Source organism: Triplophysa rosa, linkage group LG15 (genome assembly GCF_024868665.1).
Source record: "Triplophysa rosa linkage group LG15, Trosa_1v2, whole genome shotgun sequence".
In the NCBI taxonomy this organism is placed as follows: domain Eukaryota; kingdom Metazoa; phylum Chordata; class Actinopteri; order Cypriniformes; family Nemacheilidae; genus Triplophysa; species Triplophysa rosa.
Window position 1 is genome coordinate 560,437 of NC_079904.1, and position 17,853 is coordinate 578,289.

At 39.1% G+C, this 17,853-nt stretch overlaps 2 protein-coding genes across 2 annotated transcripts; one reads left to right on the forward strand and one right to left on the reverse strand.

The window, feature by feature from the left end:
• Nucleotides 1–862: 862 nt before the first annotated feature.
• Nucleotides 863–11,737, reverse strand: slc25a29 (solute carrier family 25 member 29). The gene is made up of 4 exons (XM_057353796.1): nucleotides 11,131–11,737; nucleotides 7,866–7,909; nucleotides 5,631–5,714; nucleotides 863–3,460 (listed from the first exon to the last, which is right to left on the reverse strand). The coding sequence occupies exons 1-4, from the start codon at nucleotides 11,156–11,158 to the stop codon at nucleotides 2,693–2,695; spliced, it is 924 nt and encodes a 307-aa protein (XP_057209779.1). The 5' UTR covers nucleotides 11,159–11,737; the 3' UTR covers nucleotides 863–2,692.
• A 588-nt stretch (nucleotides 11,738–12,325) lies between these two features.
• Nucleotides 12,326–15,054, forward strand: slc25a47a (solute carrier family 25 member 47a). The gene is given in 7 exon segments (XM_057352802.1): nucleotides 12,326–12,377; nucleotides 12,756–12,785; nucleotides 12,914–13,032; nucleotides 13,501–13,677; nucleotides 13,758–14,022; nucleotides 14,184–14,239; nucleotides 14,241–15,054. Coding segments are annotated over 7 exon segments (924 nt in total). The 5' UTR covers nucleotides 12,326–12,340; the 3' UTR covers nucleotides 14,481–15,054.
• The last annotated feature ends 2,799 nt before the right edge of the window (nucleotides 15,055–17,853 follow it).

Here is a 17,853-nt window from a genome sequence, read left to right on the forward strand (position 1 = left end):
TTCTCTCGTTCATTACTGTCTCAAGCAAAGACAGCGCAGCTTCAAAGAGACACGAGCCAATAGCGCTTGAGCGTGAGCTCTGTCAGAGCGTTTCATTGGTTGAATGTGCTGAATGAACACGCCCTTCACTGAACGAACGAGTCAATTGAGTCAAAATGAGACTGAATGAACTGCTACATGTCGCTCATGGTCTAATATTCTCTGTGTTGTAACAATACATATCCAGTAGTTACTCAACTCTTCTGACAAATAAAGCTAATGACCTGGTCTCATTTAATTCTAAGGTAAAGTAAATGATGTCGAAACAGTTAAATCTTTGTATGGAACATTTAATTACACCAATTAAATGAGTTAATCCAGATAGATTTTAGTAGACTAATATAATGTAGATTTCGTCGACTAAAAATAGACAAACTATGATAAATTGGGATGACTAAAATTAAACTGCAATTTAGTCAAAATACTATGACTTAAACTAAATCAAAATTTGCTGTCAAAATTGACACTGATCTTAATTCTAATTTCAGTTAAGCCTTAAAATGTTAAAATTCTTTATTAAGTAGTATGTGCAACAAAATAAGTTACTGAAATTGTTAATATTTTGAAAATAGATGTTTTGAATTTTGTTCAAAATATCGAGATGTGTATCGTGTCGTGAACCCAGCATCGAGATATGGACCGAATCGTGAGCTGAGTGTATCGTTACACCCCTAACCTTCAGCATATGTATTTTAAAATAAGACATTGTTCACAGCACACAATTTCACTTCATCCACATCTGAAATACACAATGTGATGTTTGTTTCAAAGACATTCATAAATGTGTTCATGAATAAAACAAGGAAACAATTCATTTATCCCATATTTATTTTCACATTTCATTCAAGTTGACCAAAAGCAATTTGTAAATCGGTCGAGGCCAACAACAAATGGGAGCAAGGCTGAACGGAGATTTTCTTACAAAAATAGGCCAGACTCAATGTTCTTCTGTCTCTTCAGCATTAGCAGTAACCACAAACATGAAAATGTCTCAAGCTATTAAAAGTACTATTGCAACCGATTTAACTCCATAAAACACAACTGATCCGCTTTATTTACATTCCTCACAGATAGCACACAAAGCGTCTAAACTTCCATTTAGAATACTAGATTATTTACATTAGAACACACAAAAAACAGCAACACATTTCTTTAAAATGCCTACGATTCTTTCACAATGTTAGGGCTGTCAAACGATTAATCGCATCCAAAATAAAAGTTAGTGTTTACATAATATATGTCTGTGTAGTGTACATATTAATTATGTATTTATAAACACATACATGCATATATTTAAGAAAAATATCAAATCTAAAAATGTATAAACATTTATACATCTATAGTTCAAATTATTGGTAAATTTAAATAAATACATGTCAATATTTCCTAAACATACAGTATATGCCTGTATGTTTTTATGTTTAACAATACTTATATTACACAAACTTTTCTTCTGGATGCGATTGATCGTTTGACAGCCCTACTCGAGGTGCATTTTGTCTTGCACATTCAGCACTCTGACAACGAATATATGCCACTAACTTATTTACACACATTTCTATATGCAAGAAAAAAATCTCAAGCCAGGATATATACAAACATAAAATATATCTTGATTTTCCAGCATGACTGACACATCACATGCATTAGTTCATCAAGAGATGTCACACGAGAAATGCAGCAGGCCGTTTCAATTCTAATAACACAACTGATACAGTTCCTGTGAAAATCCACCGTCACACAACTCGCATCTCGATGTTTTAAAAAACAAAACCAAGCCAATATTGCTGTCATTTCTCCAGGCGAACACACCTGCCGTGTGTAACTCACACAGACGTAACAGAATTGGGTGCAGGACACAAACCTTTGGTTACTTGTTTTTTAAAACAGCATAAGGTGAGCTGCACGAATCCAAAAAACTGATTTAAATTTTAAAAACTTGAATGAGATTTTCTCGCGGTCTGAGTAGACAACGATAACAGTTTGGAAGACTATGTCTATTGCACGAATTAAGAAATATAACCGTTGGACAAATGATCAAACAATAAAATCGATATTTTCACAAATTTGACGGAGCCTCTCAGACTACGAGATTCACGGCTCAGAATATTAAAACAAAGGCAGATCAGGACATCTTTTGGGGTTGAGGTCATGTTTAATTTGACACGAATGAAAATGAGGCTGACAGGTTCAGTTGAATATGTTTGTATCGTCTACACCTCATCGTCTTCAGTGTTACAAATAAAACATGACATCATCTCTCACCAGACTCCACCTCCTGTACAGTAAGAATGAGAGGGTTTTTTTAGAGATTACTTTGCATCTTTTTAGCGCAGCACGTGTCGGCAAAGCCAACAGACGAGTTTTCTAGTTCTGCCGTGTAAAAACAAAAGGTGCCGTAGACAGCTGTCGATTTCATCAACAATCTTACTTTCACAAGTCGCATTCGTACGCTGTTCTTATAAGGCAGAAAAAGGAAACACTATTCTCTTTGTTCTTGTTGTTAAATATTATAGAATATAAAAAATAAATATTTACAACCGCAGCAGTTCTTGGAGATCAACTGAATGTACATGAAAAGTTGTGCAATTCTATTTAGTAACCGGTCAGCCGTCAAACTAGTTCCTTCCGTCAGCCGCTCAGAGAAAGTTACTCACAGACTGGACGGATGCGCTTGCTGCTGTAACGCGGCATGATGGGCCGGAGCCGTTTCGCAGTCTTTACGACCCTCGTCGGGTCGCACGTACATGAGGAAGAGGGTGACGGTGGCAAACGTGGCGGCGTTGACGGGAAACGCCCGGAGCAGAGTGGAGGTCAGTCCGCGCGTGAAAACCCTCCAACCTTCTCGCTCGATGCTCTTCCGCGTGCAGTCCATGATACCGCTGTACTGGAACTTCCCGCCCACCCCGTCGGCCTGGAGGCGGGACTTGATCACGTCCACGGGGTACGTAGATAGCCACGAAGCGATTCCAGACATGCCGCCGGCAAACAGCAGTTTGGGAATCATGTACGGGTCCTCCGGCTCCCAGCCCAGCGAGCGCGTCAGCAGGTCGTACGCCAGGAAGTAAACGCCGAAGCCAGGCGTCTCTCGGATCAGGGTGGTGACCATGCCCCGGTTGACCCCGCGCAGACCCTCGCGCTGGTAGATGCGAGCCAGGCAGTCCAGCGAGTTCTTGTACAGCTTCCGAGTCGACGACTTCTTCTCGCCGGTGCCCTGCAACTGCATGCGGGTCTTGGCCAGCTCCATGGGGCAGCAGATGACGCATTGTATGGAGCCGGCCGCCGCCCCGGCCAGGAACTGATTCAGGGGCGTGTCCTCATCCAACCAGCGCATGGCGTTGCCCTGCACACCGAAGACGATGGCGTTGATGAACGTCAAGCCCATCATGGGCGACCCGATGCCTTTGTAAAGACCAAACGTCTGTTGAGATGATGACAGAAGTCAGTGAATATTCTTAATCTCAATGAGAATATTTGTAATAATCTTTTTTAAGTGAAACTGTTACAAAGGCGTTCATGTTTAGACTGAGGCTCAATGAAGCCCAAATCGGATTTCATTTCAATGTATGACAGCAACAATCAAAACTGATCTGATGTTTCAGATTTATCACATGATTTCCAGCAGTCTGACTTCGGTCAAAAATCGCATTGTTTTAATGACGATTAAACTCAATGTCTGTCATAATTAAGAATATGAATTACTCTAAAGAAAGTGTGAGAAAGTGAAAACGGCCAATGGCAATACATGAATTATTCATATTTCCATGAATATTAACTTGTATAACTTATTTGAAAGAATATTCATATTTTATGACTATACAATAAAGTAATTAAACTTAATAACGATTCACAAAAATACAATAAAAAAATGTTACACCATGGTCGGTTTGAATACTGGATTCTGATTGGCTGGAAGGTGTGCATTAAAAGCTTTTAACGCACGGGTAGCTCCAGTCAGTTTGATTACATTTAAAATTAACTGACAAAATAACCCTCATTTTCACCTGTCTGATCTAAAATGACACTGTAAACAACAATATACAACAATTTAACTTGGCAAATGGCCATGATATAAGCATGATAATCCACAACTAGCCATGCGTTAAAGGATTTTATTGCACCTCCGCCTCGCATCGGGTGGTTACCGTTTAACGCACAGCTATCACTTACATATTTTAAATACGGGTGTAACGGTACGAGTATTCGTATCAAACCGTCACGAGCTATCACGGGCAACATTCCAAATATAGTCATCATTCCTACGCCCTACTCCCTTCGAAGGGAAGAGCCCATGGAGTTTAGACTTTGGAGTGAACAGAGCATTTACGTGCTATTATGTAGACGTTTGGTATGCACTTGGCAAAGGAAGCGACGTAATTTAATGGCTTAACTTAAGCATAAAACCTAACTGTTTGCAAATAAGCAATACATTTGATATTTTGAGAAGTTTTATATATATTAGTGTTTATATATTATATATAGGGCTGTCACGACTATTAAATAATCGTCTCATCGCGATTGTTTGACCTCATCGCGATGATTTCGGATCATCGCAATTATCGCACATCTCTATAGAAGACACTAGGGGGAGCTGTAGTGCTTCTGCATATTTTAGTGTACATATGGTTACTTAAGCATGGTAATACTTGTCAAATGTACCACCACAACTCAATCACTTAAAAAAAACTAAAAAAACATACAAATTACCTGCAGTACAATTTAATATTATTTAAGCAAATCTCAGTGTGAAAACCAGTCTACCAAAATTTCATTAACATAGAAATGAACTTTTATTGTAGTCTTGCAAGTGAGAAAAAAACAGACTAGAAGCTTTTCTATGACTGATAGCATTTTAATGGTGGCTTCAATTCACACCTGATCCATTTACTTCATTTACAAGTATTTGGTGGTTGTATTATTGACAGGTAAAAGCCTAAACCTTAAATATATGATGACCCAATTTTTTCCGATGTATTTCCAAGAAAAAAACATAGTCTTTATATTCAGAACAATATGGTCGTTTCAATCGCTGAATCAAAAATGTATGAGAATTAAATGTTAAAGCTCAAAAACAGACAATTAATCGTCATAATCGCAATGATTTATTAGACAATTAATCGTCAATCAATTTTCATAATCGTGACAGCCCTAATTATATAGCATATTTTAAAACAAAATTGTTAAAGTTTATTTGCAAATGCTTAAGTTAAGCCATTAAAACAGCGACATCTGCTGACAGACACAATGCTTCGTTCTCACCTGAACATGCCAGCTGAAGATAATGAGGAAATTACGTCGCTTCCTTTGCCAAGTGCATACCAAATGTCTACATAATAGCACGTAAATGCTCTGTTCACTCCAAAGTCTAAACCCTTCGAAGGAGTAGGGCATAGGAATGATGACTATATTTGGAATGTTGCCCGTGACGGTTCGGTACGAATACACGTACCGTTACACCCCTCATTTTTAACCCACACCAGGATGTTTAGGAGCATCACATTTAACAAATTTAATTTGTCTTAATTTGTGAAATTCAGAATTGCCATGTGAACGTAGCCAATGAGAAGAGAGATGCTGAAGTCAGTACTCACAGACTCCTGTCGTATGATGGACTGGAAACAGTGAAATGTGCCTCTGTAAAGCGGTTTATCTACACTCTGAACCTGAAGACGAACCTACAGGAAAACAAACAAACCACAATCATCAAACATACAAATGAAGCAAACCGTGCTCGCTAAGGTGTCAGGTAAACTGTTAAAAAGGACTGAATGATATTGACGAAAAGATTTGATCTATGATAACTTGCCAAATAATGCAATTTACAATATACGTGATAATGCTTTAAGTTTGTAAAATCAATTCAAACTACATTAAAATATATTTAAAAACTGAATTTTTTTCAACCAACATACATGTTTCACATTCTTCTTGATTACGGATCATCTTCACACAGTCTCTCTATCTGCATCAACTTGAAATTGATTAAACCTAACTTTTGGATTTTTTAAATTATTTGCAAACCATTATGATATGCACATTGGTGATATTTCTGTAATTCCGCTCTATTGTGCAGGCAAACTGTGAAATGTTCAAGTTTGTTGAGTTTTGTGTTTGTGCCCATTTAAAGGGGTCATATGGCGGAAATCCGTGTTTTTCTGTGTCTCTGGTGTGTTATAAGTTGCTCATGCATGTATTAGACACGTAAAATTGCTCAAATGAAAGTGTGGGAACAAAAGAGTCATTCTATGTAAAAGTGAATGCGAAGCCAGACCTGCCTGAAACGCCTCGTGTAACCACACCCTGACGAATGTACGTCACTTCGTAACATGACTTGACTAAGACCGCCCAAATCTAAATGCAAGTGAGGTGGGCGTACTTGTAAATCTCATTGTATCGTCACCGCCGCAGCCATGTCGCGGAGACGCTGTGTGTTTCGTTGCGAAAAGAAAGACTCTTTGTTTGCCATGCCAAAAGATGAGACAACTAAAAATGAATGGTTACATTTTATTTACAACACTGTTCCAGAAAAGTACAATCCGAATGTTCAAGTTTGTGCAGCGCATTTCACCGATGATCGCTTCATGAACCTGGGAGAGAGATCAAGGCCGGCTGTGCACGAAAGCTTTGCTTAAAAAGTGGGGCCGTTCCAACCATTACAACTTCGCTGGCGCTTCAGATTCGCAGCCTGTAAGTATATTTTTATTGTAAAAGACTTTGTTACGGACTAACGCGAGTTGAGTTTGTCGCGTGTTTGTGATCTGCAAATGCAGACACGCGCGCAACGTGAAAAAAGACAACATAAGTCCTAATAATCAGTAATAATGTTCCCACTAGAGGCAACAAATGTGGTGTTTATAATGTCTTTTTATATTTAGTATTTATTTGGGGTTTATTGTCTTTGTTGAGTCGCGACGAGACGTGGCGTAACACTGGTTGATCAAGAAGGGCCGAAGCGCTGGCGTTATTAATTATTTATACCATTCCCTGCTGTAATGCCAGCTTGTTTCTGTCTCACACAAACTCTGTATGATGTATATGCTTGTTTGTTTATAGTCTTTATAACCTCGTATATAAAAGGTAAAACAGTTAGCTATAGTTTTTAACATCATATTTTTTTAATAAAACCTTACCAATCCTTTACATCCTGCTCAAGTCGCGCTGGCAAGTTGATGTATCGGCTTGATCATCTTAATTTTCCGTATCAGATTCGGGCTCGAATTGATATAAGGAAGTACCCATGACATTTTACACCTGTCAGGAGAATTGCGTGCGAACCTGGTGTTCCAAATATGGTAAGAGGCGTTACATTTCCGTGAAACGCTTGCAGTATTCCACCAATCACTACGCACTGGTGAACTGGCCAATCACAGCACACCTCGCTTTTCAGAGCCATGAGCTTTGTTTAAAATCTGCGCGTCTCAGAGAGGCGGAGCAAAGAGGAGATACAAACATGCACGGTGTGTGGAAAATACAGCGCTTTTGAACCTTAAATCCTGTAGACACATTACATCACATCTAAAAGAAACCATAATATTCCTTTTAGCAGTGTCATATCACCCCTTTAAATGGTTTAAAGGGTGGACAACAAGTTTATAACTGTCCGAGTTACTGAAAAAGAATAACGTTGAGTTCATGTCACTAGTCAGTTATTTCTGAATACTAGTAGTAGGAAATGCTTTCAAGTAACTGTTGCGTTCACATCCAGAAAAAGCATGTCACAGGGTTCAGAATGAAAGTGATACGTAACAGCATCTCTTCATTAAACATCAACCCGAAATAGCAGTGAGAAGTACTGGCCTCGGATGTTAGAAGACACGTTAACTCACCTTAACCGTATCAAACGGATGCCCAACGAGGACGCCGGCGGCACCTGAAAACAACAGAAATATACTGATCTTTATAGACACACAAACATAATTATTTTACATTCGGACTTCAATTTTGTAAGATAGGCCAGTCAAAGCTCATGGGTTTTAATTCTCCAGAAGAATATGACAACTGATTTGATTCTGTTTGTTTAATTTTCGTGTCATTGGATTGGTCTCTACAGCACGGCCCACCACAGCGAGATGACCTTGTAGGACTACAAACGCTTTCTATTGGTCAGAGTTTCTCGGTGCGTCACATGGGTTCATGTCAGGGGTTCTGTATTGCACAATGACCGCATGACTTCACTACACGTGTTCTGTCTGACGGTGGCCTGTCGAAGGCGTCGGCCCACCAGGACCAATAAAACACTGTCGACTGAGAACGAGAGGTGAAGAGTCAGCTACACAATATATATAGATACAGTAGTGACCAAAAGAGAAGTGACATGCATCATTTATATGTCAATCATTAAATAAACGGTAAAGTTAACCTTGAACAAAGGGATAGTTCACTCAAAAAAGAAAATGATTTGATCATTTACTCATCCTTTGAATGTCACGTCAAATGTGCATGCGTTTCTCTTTCTTCTTCAGAACACAACAGAAGATATTTTGAAGAACGTCGATCATCAAACAGCACTGAACTCCATTGACTTCCATTGTGTGAACACAAAAAAAATGAGACATTTCTCAAAATATCTTCTGTCGTGTTCCCCTCAAGAGTCATAGACAGATTTTGAACGACCCGAGAGAGAATAAATGATGACAGAATTTGGGTTATCTATTTCAAACGTCACCTGAGCCCATAGATGCACCTGTGCGAAAGCAATATTTCTAAAGGATCTTGTCTTCACGTAACTCAAGCGAAACACAAGCCGGCGGACAGACGCGGTCGAAGGTGATTTGCTCTCACAGGGGTGTGTGGATCCCTCGGTTTTCTACAGGATGGGGGCAGACAGGTGGGAGGAGGGGGGATATTCTGGGCTCTTCCTGGAACTGCATTTCACAGCAGCACGCGTGTGCATGGCTGTTATTTGTGCAAGAGAAGAGCTTGTTCCCTCAGGGAAGTTTGTAAATTTCAGATGGCTGAAACACGTGTGGTTTTATTCTACACATCTGCATTCATCAGTTTGTCACACACAGATGAAAAACGCGGTTTCAGAGTCTGATCGTTCAAAACGGAACATAAGTAAGGGATCATCCACAGCTAGCCGTGCGTTCAAGGGTTTTAATGCACGACGTGGAGGCCAAGAACCGCCCGACGCGAAGTGCATTAAAATCCTTTAGCGCACGGCTAGCCGTGGATTATCCTGCTTATACCATGGTCATTTGCCAAGTTAAAGCTTTTATTGATGTTTACAGTGTCATTTTAGATCAAACGGGTGAAAATAACATTTGTCAGTTCATTTCAAATGTAATCAAACTGACTGGAGCTACCCGTACGTTAAAGGCTTTAATGCACACCTTCCAGCCAATCAGAATCCAGTATTCAAACAGACCACGGTGTAATAAAAACAATCTGGCCTGAATGTGTCTTTTGACTAAAACAGCTTTGTTTCTCATTCCACGGAATGATTACATTGTGACATGTTCAGTGTTTCTGCATGACTGAATGAGTCACAATGTAACACTGAATGTAACAAAACGTTTTGTAACTTCAAAAACGACCAGCTGGTGCGTTTCATTCTGACACGCTTCTCCTGTTTAACAACATACCTGTCACACCTGTAATATCTAGGGCTGTCACGATTATGAAATTTGGCTGACGATGAATTGTCTAATAAATCATTGCGATTATGACGATTAATTGTCTGTTTCAGAGCTTTGACTTTTAATTCTCATACATTTTTATTCAGCTTTGAAACGACCATATTGTTCTGAATATAAAGACTATGTTTTTTTCTTGGAAATCCATCAGTAAAAATTGGGTCATCATACTTACGGTTTAGGCTTTTACCTGTCAACAATACAAACACCAAATACTTGTAAATGAAGTAAATGGATCAGGAGTGAATTGAAGCCACCATTAAAATACTGTCAGTCATAGAAAAGCTTCTAGTCTGTTTTTTTCTCACTTGCAAGACTACAGTAGAAGTTTACTTGTGTGTTAATGAGATTTTGGTAGACTGGTTTTCACACTGAAATAATATTAAATTGTACTGCAGGTTATTTTTATGGTATATGCTTTAGTTTTTTTTAAGTGATTGTGTTGTGGTGGTACATTTTACAAGTATTACCATGCTTTAGTTACAATATATACACTAAAATATGCAGATGCACTACAGCTCCCCCTAGTGTCTTCTATAGAGATGTGCGATAATTGAGATGATCTGAATCCATCGCGATGAGGTCAAACAACCCTATGAGATGATTATTTAATAATCGTGACAGCCCTAGTAATACCTCACAAAAACCATTCATAAAAGCCAACATAAAAAATACAAGTATTTTATTATACCACATTAACATATTATCGTCTTAAGCACACAAAAGTGTAGATGTGGATTTCTTATTAAGAACAGATTTACTCGATAAACAGATCAACTGTCTGTCAGCACATGACCTTGTGTTCTGCTCCAATACCAATCATTCAGAATTCAGAGATTCCCGAACAAAATATATGAAGAGTTTGGTTCCAAAATGAGATGTCTACGTTTAAAAAAAATCAAAAATCATGTTTTTATTGTGTTAGTAGCTGTATTTTTTGAGCTATTAGGGCTTAAATCAAAACAAACCAACTGCAGCTTGATTGATATTAATTGGAATGCGCAATAAAAAAACATGATTTTATGAGTTATCCCATTTTGGAACCAAACTCTTCATATCATTCATAATCAATAGACATTTTTAATTTGAATGTACTTCAATAAAAAGCATGATCATATTAAACACATATTTGATGGGGGTTTAATGGTTACAATGGGAATTGAATTGGCTTTAATGGAAGTTATAATGGTGGGCTGTGGAAAACCCAAAACACGCGACATAAAGGAGTTGTGTACTGGTTTTAATGGTCAACAGCAGCTGATGGTTGGTTCATACTGGTGTTTGTAATGGAAACAGGGTTCAAACTATAGATCTAAATAATACACTCGCCCGAGCTAACGCTCACGGTGGACGTGGGTTAACCCCTCTTAACGAGCTTAACTTAGTCCTAATCTACCGATTGACTCAGCAGACACGACTGTACAGTAAGAGTAACGTAGTCCGATGTGTAACTCACCTCCGATGCAGCCCGCGAGGAAGTCCATCACTGAAACAAACGGAACTCAAAGAAGCTTCACCTCAGATGAGTCTGATAATACACGACAGTGAACTCGGCTTGACTCCCGGGCCTGTCCTGCGATGAAACGCCTGTAGGTTGCAGCAGTCCTGCAGTTATTATGATGCATGCACGCGACACCGACTGTACAGTCACCGTCACGGTCAATGTCACCTGCTGTATGACTTAATTCAGTTCGCCGTCTGTTTGTGTACCGGAGCCTGACGGAAAGGTGGCGGGAGGAGGTGTGTGTGCGCGCGCCCAATCGCGACTCGCAGATTCTAAGTGGATTTCTGTCCCACACGCTGACGGTCACGCACGTCGCGCGGCTCTTCCGGGTGTCTGGTTTACTATGGCGAAGGCGCGTGATATTCCCGAGAACAGCTTTTCTATTGGACGGTTATAAAACATATGACATATTCATGAGACGTGCCTTCGCTGTAGTATGCCCGGTTGAGTCATTTTCCCTAAACGAACCGTCTGAACCAAGCGATTCGTTAATATGTAAAATCAACAAAAACGTTTAAATGCATTTCGTTAACGTTTGTAGTTCAATCGGTTGGATTTGTGTCTCTTGTTTTGTGTTATTGTTCCCACCTGCAGCCCTGCGCCAAGTGTCGAATCAGTTCAACTGTATCGTTTACAATATGAACCGGCTCAAATGAACGAATCGTTGGCATCGTAATTTCGCAGTCCCATTGCGTCAGCGTGTATGGCGCGGACCAGGGTTCGAACGGCCACGCGGGTACATCATTTTTAATCAGATCACGTGAATTGAACGACACAGTGAAATACAGATCACAAAAACTTAAATTTAAAATAAAAGACTGATTAAATGGTAATAAAAAATGAGTTTACTGCTGCTTTAAATATAAATGTGGAAGTGCAGCTGTCAGCGAACGCACGTGAGAACGAGGGGGACTGCTTACAAAATGACATACACGTGCTCCTGTGCAGTCACGGACACTCGAGCGCGTCAAGGTTGCAGCGACTTCTGTGCAGACCGTTTGGCGTATGTCAGTAAAGTATCGCGAGACCTGTTCGCAAGCTTAGCTTTTGACTCGCTCTCGCGATACTTTGATGTCATACGCCGGTCGATATGCACAGCGCTTCTCTGGCTGTAGGAAGTCAAACGCGACGAATGGCTTCGATGACTTAAGCAGGAAGGAGAATGCATTTTGCAGACTTCCTCGCAGGATCTATTGGAGGTAGCTAACATCAATTTATCGCCACACTATTATATAAAGACAAAGATAAATCGCTAAATTAATGTGACTTAATGCGATGTGGGGTTTTTCGTAACAGTAGACCATGTTATCTCATGGAAATATTTCATAATTCATAACTCGTATGAGATGACTTACATAAGTAGCTTTACGTAATATTATGTTTATTTTAATGTGTTTATTATTGTTATTAGTATTAAAAATATTTCCAAAGCCTCTGTCGTAAGTCATTTTATAATTGTTTCTCAATTAAAAGTAACAAAGTAGTGGAATGAATCTCTCAGTGTTTTGCAGTACAATGAATGGAGTTGTATAAATGTTATTCTAGTGACTGTTGACTTTGATGTTGTTGTGTTCCAGGAGCTTGTGGAGTGGCAGTCGGTTATCCTCCGCAGTACTGTCAAAGTAAGTCTATCATTCATGTGCTCATCATTTCAACTTTCAGATTTAGACTGTCATAATGTAGATCTTACTCGCTGCAAATGATAAAACACAATATAACTTTGAGAATGTTGTTGTGTCGCTCACACAGGTCCGAATCCAAACTCAGAAACACTTCACTGGAATCTGGCAGTGTTCCACAACCACTATTAAAAATGAAGTTTATGTTAATTGTGTTCACCGTTACTTTGCAAAGGTAGCATCTCTTTTGTGAATCTGTATGGTTGGTAGGTTTGTAAGAATATCAAAACCTCACTGTGCGATAATACCACAATGACTTGGAATCGGCCGTAAGCATCCTCTTTTCTTTATCCTCCAATCATAACTGTTGCTTAGAGGTGTGAGTTATACGGGACAAAATCACCTTGAAATCACTTTTATACAATAAGATCATTGCACCAGATGGACCTTGACAAAGATAACGTATTATTTTTCTAACAGTCTCTATGTTAGGCCCGGAAGACCTATCGTTTCATACAGTCATGTGACCATGATAATACTGAGGCAATTTTGCTATTGCGATAACATGGTATCTATAATATTGCTACATCCCTAATGGTTGGTGATTTGTATTCAAGTTTAGTTTCACACGATTCATAGACTCAATATGTTCAGTTCTTCCTCGTGTTTGTTTTCTTGACTTCATGTTGTTGCTGTGCTTCAGGTTCATGGGGTTTTTAAAGGAATGGCTTTGCCTGTCACCACCATATCCATGACGTCCTCTCTGGTGTTTGGCCCCCATCGCAGCTGTCTGCAGCGTTTCAGTCACATTCACGCCTCTGATGGCCGCATCACCAAACTGGAGATTTTCCTGTCAGGTTTTGCTGGTGGTGTGACGCAGGTCAGAGATGCTCATTCAGCTTCACAAAAATGCCTTTGAAGTGGTCAAGCACAAAACGACACGTAAAGGTTTTCTTTCAGATTTCTGTAATGTCTCCTGGTGACATTGTAAAAGTTCGTCTTCAGTGTCGAACCGAGGGACAGAGGAACGGATTCAACCGTCCCAAACCCAAATATCGTGGACCCATTCACTGTCTGCTGACGCTCATCAGAGAAGAGGGAGTTTTGGGACTTTATAAAGGAGCTTTTCCTCTGGCCTGCAGGGACGGACCGTCCTTCGCCACCTGCTTTCTGACGTATGACACGTTAGCTTCAAAACTTGGCAAACCAGGACAGAAGCAGCCAGGTGAACTTTGGGTTTCTTCTAAAGACTTCACATAATAACTTTGAGAAACAGAAATTTACAGAACATCTTTGAATACAGCGCTGCTGATGTTTTCTGAGTCGTATGATTTAGAAGTGAGAAGATTTCCTACTCGCTGGATTTATTTATGATTATACGGACAGATTGGACGGCGGTGATGTTCTCTGGCGGTGTTGCGGGAATGGCCAGCTGGTCTGTCGGGGACGCCCATGGATGTGATCAAAGCCCGTCTTCAGATGGACGGCGTCGGAGAGCAGAAGAGATACGGAGGATTTCTTCACTGTGCTTCTGAGACCATACGTCATGAAGGTCCATCGATATTCTTCAGAAGTCTGGGAATAAACTGCTTGCGAGCGTTTCCGGTGAACATGGTGGTTTTTGCCGTGTATGTGGTGATGGCTGAGATTCTCAGTTCAGCGTCTGTTGGGACGCTCTTGTGACAGACGTCAATCGTGCTTTAAGGATCGTTGTATTTTCTTGTGGGGAGTTTATGAGGTGTCTGCTTCTGTCAAGATCACGTCCGGGTCACATTATACGACATACGTGATGTTGAAATATACAGAAAATGAAGCTGTTTGGTGATGTTGATCAGATGACACTCACCTCAGGTTACACTAATAAGTTTTATTATATATTTTTAGTGCTTTTACGGTTAGCATCGCATCAAAGCAGCTGTACAAGAAAAGTGAACTATAAGACACAATGACAAATGTACAGATTTAACACGTTAAAGTAAGAGAAAGTAGATGTTAATGAGTAATGACCCATTGAGATGACTACATTGGATGGCTGCTTACTCAGACAAACAAATAGCATTGTATTATTTTATTTATATTGATATTTATAAAATATCTTAACAAAAGTCCCAGGATCATTATTTGTCATCCTTTTGTATTTCAAACTCTTATTGCCATCATGAAAGAAAATCAAACTTTGCCATGTAAAACACACACACACACGAATAAATGATCAATATTACTGAAGATGTGAAATATAACATCATTCCAGTAATGCATGGTTAATATTCACGAGAGACTGAGAATGAGTGTTTGTGATGTTTCTTCATCTGCTGTTTTCTGGCGCCATCTCGCGGCAACCGCAGGTAACACGTCACCATTCATCCTCACGAGACACCCTGACAGAAAACATCAGGGACATTCCTGTTATAATGGGAGTTGTATTGGTTTTAACGGAGACTATAATGGTGTCTGTGGTTCTCTACCGGTGGTGTGTTGAGTTCTATTGGTGGGATGATATCTGAAGATGGGAAACAGATACCTCACTTGCAGAGGTGTAAAGAGTACCTGAAAACCATACTTAAGTAAAAGTACAGATACCTTGCAGTGAAAATTACTCCATTACAAGTTACAAGTCACCAATTCCAAAACGACTTGAGTAAAAGTCTTCGAGTATCTGATTTGAACAGTACTTGAGTATTTTACTCATACTGAATGTAGGCTCAAAGCAGCACTAGTCCTCAACACTTAAGAGACACATCAGTGAAAAACTAGAAACAGTTGATTCGTGAGGAGAGCAATCGCATTTATTTTCTTAAATCATAATAAGACTGAACACCTCAAAATTGCAACAAATCATGGTCGACACCATAACCTATGTCATTACAAACACCCAAGTCTCATTTAAGCTCAAGTGCTCATAAGTAAACCAAACTCCTTCAAAAAGGTCTCTTCAATATAACGGATAAATAAAATAATGTTAAGTAGAATTAAAAAGTCAAAGCCTTTTTGCACTGGACATGCTGGTTTGGGCCTCATGGCCAGCTGCAGTCATGTCCTCATTTCACATACACTGTTAGCCCTTACCTGCCATTTCTACAGTAATATAATATATTGGCAACACTGTTGCCTGCTAGTTACTGTAGGTGTTTTACAGTAAACTACTGCAATGGCTGTTTGAAGATTCATTATAAAGAATCTATTAACGCACTTAAGTCACACAGTCTTAGATGAACACGTGTAAATAACAGATGAACACAATAAATCTGTCAAGATTTCACCAGAGGAGAATTAAACACAAACATCAATAACATCTTCACATATTACAGACACCACTTTCACTTTATTTCTGTCATCTGTGTAAGATCTTATTGAGATTTAACTCTAGTTCATAGTGGTTCAATTATGTTTTAAGTCACCATTATGGCGATCAGTGTTTGCTTTGGTTGGACTCTTTGACTTTCTTGTAGCTTTAAAATGTACACTTTTACAATAACACTGAAAGGGACTTTACAGGAACCGCAACTTTATGTTTGCTTAGTAACTGAAGATACATCTGAAAGAATTCAATCATTAAATAATAATAATATAGCATTAAAGATTTATTAAGATATGTTTGGTAACGTGATTACATGTTATAATGGAAAGATCGCTGTCAGAAAATCTTTCTTTGCAATTGAGACACAGTTAGACACTTGACATACAAACCTCATCAATGGTGACAAACAATCATGAATGAGTTTTGTACTATGTACCCAGCATGCATTGCAGCATGAAGCTGTTCAGTTGATTGTCACCATTGTTGAGATTCATAAGTGGATTGTTCATTTCTCTGTGTCCGACTCATTCTATAGGTTAATATTTTGTCTATATAGTGTGAGAGCACTTTTGAAAATTGAAATACTATACATTCTTTTTACTGGTTTACATCACTTCATAGCAATAGTCCCACCACATGGTCAAATTTTGAGCAAACATGTTTAGAGCACATTTAGGAAGAGTTAGTTTTAAAAACAAGAGCTTTTGTAGATGTGTGAACTACAGTAACTAGCTGGCAAAAGTGTTGCCAATATATTACTGTAGAAATAGCGGGTAAGGGCTAACCGTGTGTAAACCGCCAGCGATTGACTTCTACCTGATACTGCACTCATATTCATATAAAGAAGCCATGTTGACAAGTTTTTGTAAGTTATGGCAAAATCCACAAGATTGTAGTACCTTCAATGCCCTGTAAACGGCGATATTAATTATAAGTTAGGTGCCATGCAAAATGTAATGTGTGATTGCATTAGTCATTACAAATGTATTGGAGTAAAGAGTACATATACTTGTTCAAAAATGTAGTTAAGTAGAGAGTAAAAGTTGCTGATATCTTTAATACTCAGTACAACTACAAAGTAGCCAAAAAAGATACTTAAGTAAAGTAACTAAGTACATTTATTCCAATACTTTACACCACTGCTCACTTGAAACTCTTACTAAAATAAAACCCAAACTACAACTGATGGTTCCTCCTGGTGTTTGTCATTATATTTTCAGCAGAGATCTCTGTCCTGTTATACGAAAAACTCACAATGCTTGATGCTTTGAACAAAGACACTTTCAAAACTGTGTGCCAAATACACACAACTGTGCATGAAGGGAAACTTATTCTTGGTATTAATTTGCTGCGAGTCTGTACAGTGGGAGCTCAATGTTTCTTTTGTTCTGTATTACAGCATTAAACCTAATGCAACAGTAACACTGGGCACTTATACAAGCGTCTAAAGAAGCCGGTTAGCTTACAGCTTACACAAAACAAACAAGAACTATTTATTCCTATTTATAACATTTCCTCGTGTACTTTTGAATCCTTTAAAACATTCTGGAGCAACGTTCTCACTCCCGACTCGTCACATATTTACGCTCGGTCAGCGTCTTTCGGCGTCACTTTTGAACGCGCAGGGCACTCCTTTGGCCTCGTTTTTCGACGTGAAGGGCACGCGAATCTCACCTTCATTATGAAAATGTATATTAGATATAATGTACAATGATGATGTTTCGGGGTTTAATTTAAGTTTAATGGCCAGGATAATTG